A 7,743-nucleotide genomic window follows, 5' to 3' on the forward strand; every position below is an offset into this window, starting at 1 on the left:
ATGTTCAGAGAGAGTCAGTTCCCTTGTGAGAGGAAAGTACTGGAGGAGAGTCACATTCCCTCCCCTGCAATATTTATTTACAATTATACAAGTTCAGCAAGAGAGAAGGGAGACTCCCAGGTCTCCAACAGGTCAGGGGTCGGCGACATTTTGGGGGGCCAGTGGGAAGATAATGGCATTTTGAGATAGTGCTGGGGGGTGGGTGGCATAACACAAAATGGCGGGTGTGTGTGTGGCATGAGAGAAAATGGCCGAAACGGAGGGCATGGCATAAAAGAAAATGGCTGCTGCAGTTGAAAGAGTAGAAAAAGAGACAGGAACACAAAATGGTGCAGACATTGCTCCCACCCCCAATTTTGTGCATTGTCAAATTTTGAGGGGATATTCATGGAGACCTTTCATGGGAGCCATGGTGGGCAAAGGGCTAATGGTCCCTGCAATAGGGAAAGGGCCAGAGCCCATGTGAGACAAATTCAGATGTTGCAACCCTTCTGAACCCTCATAGACCACCAAAATGGTCAGTGTCCACCACCCTCCGGTTTGCTTCGCTAGGATGCTCTCGGCTGGGATTCAGGTCCTCCTGGCAGGTTTCGGAAGTCCAGTTGGCCAGCAGGTCACTGAAATCTGGAGGGTTGCCATTGAGTATACAAACAGGGCTGAGGGATGGCTCTTTCCAGAAGGACTGGGGCAACTTCCTGCCATGCATGGGGGCAATGTGGCCGTACTTCCTCTCCAGCCTCAGCTTCCTGTTCTCAGAGGAGGCTTGCTGCTTGGTGCACCTGACCAGGCCATATTCAAAGAGCATGGCCAGAGGACCCATCTTCTCTGCATCCTCTTTGCTGCAGAAAGATCTCCACAGCTGCCTCTCCAGCTGAGCTGGGGGCTTTGAGGGGTCAGGGAGGTCACTGCTGTCGTCTTCTTCCCCAATCTGGGAAATCCTGACTAGGTCAGCATAGTACAGAACCTGTCCTGACAGCTGAGGGGAGCGGCGGTCCTCGTAGATGTTGCAGGACTCTGAGCCTTCCTCTTTGCTCTTCCGGCCGAAATATCTCTGGATATCATCGCTGATCCGCTCGGCGAACCGAAGGAGCTGCAGGGTCACCTCTGTGTTGCTCAAGCTGGAGTCGGCAGCGCCTCTGTCTGGACTGCAACCTGCACAATTGCCTACTGTTTCCATATCCTCCCTCTCTTCCTCCTCCTCCTCCTCCTCCTCCTCTTCTTCCTCTTCCGCCTCCATTTCCTCCTCCTCCTCCGATAAGTCTTGGAAAATCATTTCCTGGCAGGTTGTGGTGGATAGGAATGAATTCCGGAATGCTGTGGGCAACTTGAATTTGCTTAGGCTTTGTATTACCCCAGCGGCCATTTCCTCTGCTTCTATCTCCACGCTGTACAAGTGGTTGAATCTGGACTAAACAAACAGCAAGGAGAACAAAGCGTCAGGTGTCTGCCAAGGAGAGGGAATGCACAGTACAGTATAGCTATCTTTTGTGGTCATTAGCATCCTCTAACAGGGAACTCGAGTAGTGAGTACTGACAGAACTGGACCCAGTGAGAAATTAGGAGGAGGTATTAACAGATTTGTGGAGCACCCACTAGTAAAAATTAGTATTTAAAAGGGGGGTTTCCAAAAAAACAGAACTCCCCTCCCCGCAACAGCCCAGGGACTACTGGGTATGCTCTGTGGCTTCCCGAAACCATAAAACAGGGGTTGGGGAAAACCTTCCAGTCTGAGGGCCACATTCCCTTCTAGGCAATCTTCTTGGGGTCCCATGTTAGTGGTGGGCAAGGCCAGAGACAAAAGCCACAAATGTACACTCATTCATTCATTCATTCATTCAATTTATGTCCCACCATTTCTCCCCAAGGAGCTGAAGGCAGAGTACATGGCTCCCTCCCTCCCCGTTTAATCCCCGCAACAACCCTATGAGGTAGGTTAGGCTGAGAGGCAGTGACTGGCCCAAGGTCACGCAGTGAGCTTCATGGATGAGTGAGGAATGTGAACCCTGGTCTCCAAGGCCCAACACTTTAACCACTACACCAAGCTGGCTAATTTCTACATGCACTGGCACGGTCCTTTACATCTTCCACACAAGCAAGGAAGAGGCATTATCAGACTTCAAGGGCACATTCCAGCCAGGCAGAAGCAGCTGGTTTGCGCGTTTGTGAAACTGGGCCAGCCAGGGAGGGGTGTGTTGGATTAACAGAAAATAAAAGGGAAATTATTATTATTATTATTATTATTATTATTATTGAAAATTGACTTCAAAGTTGTTGTTCTTTTTAATGAAAAAAGGAAAAGGAGGAGGAGCTTAAACTCATCTGCCAACAATGAGCATCTGGACAGCAGACCAGAGCAAGCACATATAGGTCACAGTTGTCCCTTCCTTGCTGAGGTGATATCAATTCTAATTCTCTTTAAATCACCACCTTCTACCACTTATCTGCCCCTTTCACATGGGTGGGGTCCTTGGTCCCAATGGCGTCTTAGAAGTGTGGGACTTATTCCAAACTGACTGTTTTACTTCAAACTGCGTTTAGGGTGTGTGCCATTTTCATTTTAAACTCCCCCACATCAAAAGCTCCATGCATGCAGAAAGATCGGCTGTCAGGGAAAGGGATAGACAAAAGACAGGGAACTTGCAGCCCTTGCTGCTGCACTCCTATCACCCCAAACCAGCACGGCCAATGGTTGCGATGTGAGCAGTTGTAATCCAATAATACTGGAAGTTTTCATCCCTGAGTGACCCTTTCCCCCTGGTCTGCTAGTGTGCTCCATGCAGGGAGCTTTAGATGAGGGAGAGCTTTCAAAAATAGGACATCATCCGTACACACTCTCGACAACAAATATGTGTGGCTAAGTGGTATCAGCTCAGAATTCTACCATTATGCTCAATGTCCTCATTCTAATGCCTGGCTTATGTGCTCCAAAAGAAGAACATAAGACAAGCCTGCTGGATCAGGCCAGTTTGGATTTGATATCCCGCTTTGTCACTACCCGAAGGAAGGAGTCTCAAAGCGGCTAACATTCTCCTTTCCCTTCCTCCCCCACAACAAACACTCTATGAGGTGAGTGGGGCTGAGAGACTTCCAAGAAGTGTGACTAGCCCAAGGTCACCCAGAAGCTGCATGTGGAGGAGTGGAGACGCAAACCCAGTTCCCCAGATTACGGGTCTACCGCTCTTAACTACTACACCACACTGGCTCTCACTACACCACCCATGGAGGCAGAACATAGACGTCATAGAATCATAGAATTATATTGATTGATATCCTCCAGAAATTGGTGGCCTTCACTGCCTCCTGTGGACTAAGACAGGGGGTAACCAGGTTCAAATCCCTATCTAGCCATGAAGCTTCATGGGTAACCTTGAGCCAAACGATATTTATTGGGCTAGCCTACCCCACAGGGTTGTGGGGAGGATAAAATGCAGGTGGGAGGAGGGTATTACCTGGTATGTGCCTCGAGCTTCTTGGATAAAAGACAGGCCATAGGTGTAATCAATAGCAAAGTGGTCTCATTCTTGCGCATGTGCAGACCAGGTGCACAGATGGCTTCATGGTTTGTGGCAGTTGAAAAAGGGACGTAAGAAGCCACTTTATATCAAATTTCACCATTGGTCCATCTAGCCCAGTAGTGCCTACACTGACCAGCAGCAGCTCTCCAGCGTTTCAGGCAGGGGTTTCCCCCCGCCTTACCTGGAGATGCTGGAAACTGAATCTGAGATCTGCCACTGAGCTACTGCTGTTTCCCCAAATACGGAGAGGTGTTTTATACTGAGACTGAGTCAAATCACTGGTCCACCTATCTCAGTTGTGTCTACACTGACTGGCAGCAGCTCTCCAGAGTTTCGGGCAGAGGAGCTTTCTTAGCCCTACTTGGGACCTTCTGCATGCAAAGCAGATGCCCTACCACTGACTTAACAGCCCTTCCTTAAAACTTAGGAAGTTTCCTTATACTAAGTCAGACCATCTAACTCTGTATGGCCTTACACTGACTGGCAGCAGCAGATCTCTAGTGTTTCAGGGAGGAAGTCTTTCCCCCAGCCCTACCTGAAGATACTGGGGACTGGACCTGGGACCTTCTACGTGCAAAGCAGATGCTTTACTCCTGAGCTACAGCCATCCCCCTTGCAAGGGCTTCTCTCCCCAGGTCTCTCCACTTACCTGTCCACTGCAGCTCAGCCCCCCACTTCTCCTCTGCCAACTCTCAGCCCTTCCACCTGGGGCTGAAGTATTTATAGTGGCACTGCGAAACTGGTGACTAGCAAATATTTGGCGGCTGTATTGTAATCGTAGACTCGGTAAACAAAACTCTGGTTTGCTTTAATGCCCAGCAACCGGAGAACACTGTAGACAAGGAGCCTGGGAGGACGGGGAGATAGGGCTCACCTTAATGGTTGACTTCCTGGGGGATTTTCGAGTGTTATTCCTGCCGACCCCCCTATTAGGTCTGCTGCCACAGCTGCCAAACCTCACCTCCCCCCCCCCCTCCCCGTGCACGTTGACAGAGGACTCCTTATCTCCAGTGTTGATTTGGAGACAAAATCGAGCCTCGTCAAATAGGCATAAAATTAAATTTCATGGTATTTTGACTCCAGGAGTAGGCATCATCTCCAGAAGCAAGTAACGCTTATCCGACAACGCCTGTGCAAATAGTAAGATGCCAAGCCAGAAGAGGAAGGTAACTAACCGGCGACGGGGGGGGGGGGGCAAATTAGTCGGATTCGTTTTTTCTGAACTTATGTTGATTTCCACATCAGTTTGCATCCCTATTGGCATTCCTTGAAGACCCACCTACAGTATTTAGGCAAGCTTTCCCCTGAGCTTGAACTTCCTGACCCAACAACTGATTCTGCTGCTCTTTTAACTGCTTGAAGTATTGTGCTTTCCAATGGTCTTCTTTTATCGTATAGTTCTAATTATCTGAAGAAGTGTGCATGCACACGAAAGCTCAGACCAAGAACAAACTTAGTTGGTCTCTAAGGTGCTACTGGAAGGAATTTTTTATTTTATTTTGTTCTAATTATGGGTTTTTAAAAATTGTTTTGTTTGAATTATTTTTCATTGGGCACTTTGTATGGACTTCACAGCTGGTTTTATGCTTGTAAAATATAAATAAAATAATAATTATAGTTACCATTAAACCAATAGTCGTAACTATACATACCCGTACCTTCTTTTTCATAGTTTGGGGTGCATTTTCTCATTTATTGATGAGGCATAAGTGCCCCCCCCCCGCTCCATTCAGCCCCTCTCCTGCTCCCCCTCTCAGTTGCAAGGCTAATCTGCAGCAAACGCCTCCTAAGGGCTTCATAAATCAAATTATTACGTTGCTTCCTGTGATTTACCATACAAATTGGTGCCCATAAATCAATAAGAACAGGAGGTGAGGCAAGCCGTCGAAGCCATTATCTTCAACCCATTAGGGATGGGCTTCATTAGGGTGAAGAAGAGGCCAGCGTTTCTTTAAGAAACAAAAACAATTTTAATTTCCCTTTTTTATACTTCTTTTCTAGCAGCAAAATGTCTGGGGCTACTCCTGGCTGTAGGTGGCCTTAGGGCTGCCTGGTGGGCAAAAGATATAGACCCACAGAAGCACTCTTTATAGTGGTACCTTGGGTTAAGAACTTAATTCGTTCTGGAGGTCCGTTCTTAACCTGAAACTGTTCTTAACCTGAGGTACCACTTTAGCTAATGGGGTCTCCTGCTGCCGCCGCAGCGGTACCACAGCACAATTTCTGTTCTCATCCTGAAGCAAAGTTCTTAACCTGAGGTACTATTTCTGGGTTAGCGGAGTCTGTAACCTGAAGCGTCTGTAACCCGAGGTACCACTGTACACTGATCTGCAGACCCTTCTAAGCCAGGGGTTCCCAGACTGGTTTGGGGAACATTGGTGGTGCACACACTTCATTCAGGGGGTCTGCTGCATGTTCACGTTAGATATACACACTGGTTTGTCATTGTATCTTTTATTGGTTCTTTTATTGCCGAGTTAAACTATGGAACTCACTCCCACTGGAGGCAGGATGGCTTTAAAAGAGGATTAGACAAATCCATGCAGGAGAGGGCTGTCAGTGGCTATGAGCCGTGATGGCTATGGGCTGTTTCCACAGTTGGAGGCAGTGATGCTTCTGGGTACTAGTTGCTGGAAGCCACGGGAGGAGAAAGGGCTCTGGTGCTCGAATCCTGCTTGCTGGTTTCCCACAGGCATCCGTTTGGCCACTGTGAGAGCAGGATGCTGAACCTGATTGACCACTGACCTGATCCAGCAGACCCTTATCTTGAGTTTTATTGTATTTCAGATCGGAACTCTACGGAATGCAAACTGTAACACCACAAAAGAAGCAAATTCAAAAATAGAGTTAAAGAGCATACATCAGCTAGCCAGAGCACCTTAAAATCGCTACAACAATGTTATGAGTTTGTGGGTACCAGACTTCTAATTCCTGAACCCAGCAAATGTTAAAAGCAATTTGAGCCAGGCTAGCCTCCTGGGTGATGGGCTATTAAGAGAACAGAGGAAAGGGGGCTCTGTGTCAGATGACAAATGGGTGGGACCCTTCCTCTAGCTCTCAAGATAGGTAGTAGAAAAAGCCTGAGTTTGAGAGCAGAGTTATGTGAGCTAGAAGTTGGAGGCAAAAGCTGCAGGCTGCTAAGGCAGAGAGAGAGAACCTTGGCTGATTTGCGTTTGAATCCAAAGCTGTGGCTATGGGAGAAGCAAGACCCTTTTGGGAAGCTAGCACCATGGAGCTCTCCATTACAGGCTCAGGTTGTGTATATGTGTAAATGAACCATATAGCCTAAAGATACCACAGTCTCCACTGTGCCTAATTTCCAAAAGGGAACACGAACCCCTGGAATTTTGCACCGCTCAGAGATTGGGGTGGCATGCAACAGCAGGGAGGGAAATAATGAAGGCCAAGACTCTCTGCAATGGTCAAGTGGTCCGGAGGGCAGAGTTTGGGGGCCACTGCTCTATACAGTTTGTGTCTTGCAAAGCCATACTCTTACTATGGATGGATGGATGGATGGATGGATGGATGGATGGATGGATGGATTGTTCATCACCACTGTCTTCATGTTTGTTTGTTTGTTTACAGGCACTGCTCCCACCCTGGAATCTGAACCCTAACGGCAGGGCACAAGAAGGTGCAGCATTTTAAAATCCAGGGGTTCTTTTGCTGCAGAGACTGGAGGGTGGCTCCCCCTACCTTCTCTCTTCCCTTGCTGGTCCCTTGTGCCTGGATCTTGTGCCTTTCGCAAGTGCCTTTTGCACAAGTGACGTGCAAGGACCCGGACCCACATGGGAGCACTTAGACTTCTCCAAACATTTGCGCTGGCAGCCCTCCTGCCTCAATAGCCACTATCTAGCCCATTTGCTGGCTTGACAAACATGTTTAGATACACAGACAGATCGGAGCGGCAACTGATAAGCCAAGCCAGTCATCACCCCTTCAATATGCTGCTCTGACGTCACTGTGGCTGCCTCCTCCTCCTCCTCCTCTTAGGACAAATGTGGAGAGAACTACAGCTAGCTTTGGGACACTTGGGTGGGGTGTATGGTAGGGACATAATGGCATCCCCGAAGCAGCTGCCTTATGTGACTTCTTGGTAGGGCTGTACTGGACACTTTGCTCCATTCACTTGTATGGAACATAGAAAAAGGTCCACAATTGAGAAAACCTGGTATGGGGCAGTGCAAGAGACAGACAGACGACAGACAAGCAGGCAGGCAGGCAGGCT

General features: G+C 48.3%; 1 protein-coding gene across 1 annotated transcript; it reads right to left on the bottom strand.

The window, feature by feature from the left end:
- Positions 1 to 240: 240 nt before the first annotated feature.
- Positions 241 to 4,444, bottom strand: PERCC1 (proline and glutamate rich with coiled coil 1). The gene is made up of 2 exons (XM_033167352.1): positions 4,165 to 4,444; positions 241 to 1,408 (listed from the first exon to the last, which is right to left on the bottom strand). The coding sequence occupies exon 2, from the start codon at positions 1,361 to 1,363 to the stop codon at positions 500 to 502; it is 864 nt and encodes a 287-aa protein (XP_033023243.1). The 5' UTR covers positions 1,364 to 1,408; positions 4,165 to 4,444; the 3' UTR covers positions 241 to 499.
- Between the last annotated feature and the right edge of the window lie 3,299 nt (positions 4,445 to 7,743).

This window comes from Lacerta agilis, chromosome 13 (assembly GCF_009819535.1).
Source record: "Lacerta agilis isolate rLacAgi1 chromosome 13, rLacAgi1.pri, whole genome shotgun sequence".
In the NCBI taxonomy this organism is placed as follows: Eukaryota; Metazoa; Chordata; class Lepidosauria; order Squamata; family Lacertidae; genus Lacerta; species Lacerta agilis.

Bases quoted from the DNA above. Each gene is read 5' to 3' on its own strand.
- PERCC1 (XM_033167352.1), bottom strand. From the start codon at position 1,363: ATGGCCGCTGGGGTAATACAAAGCCTAAGCAAATTCAAGTTGCCCACA.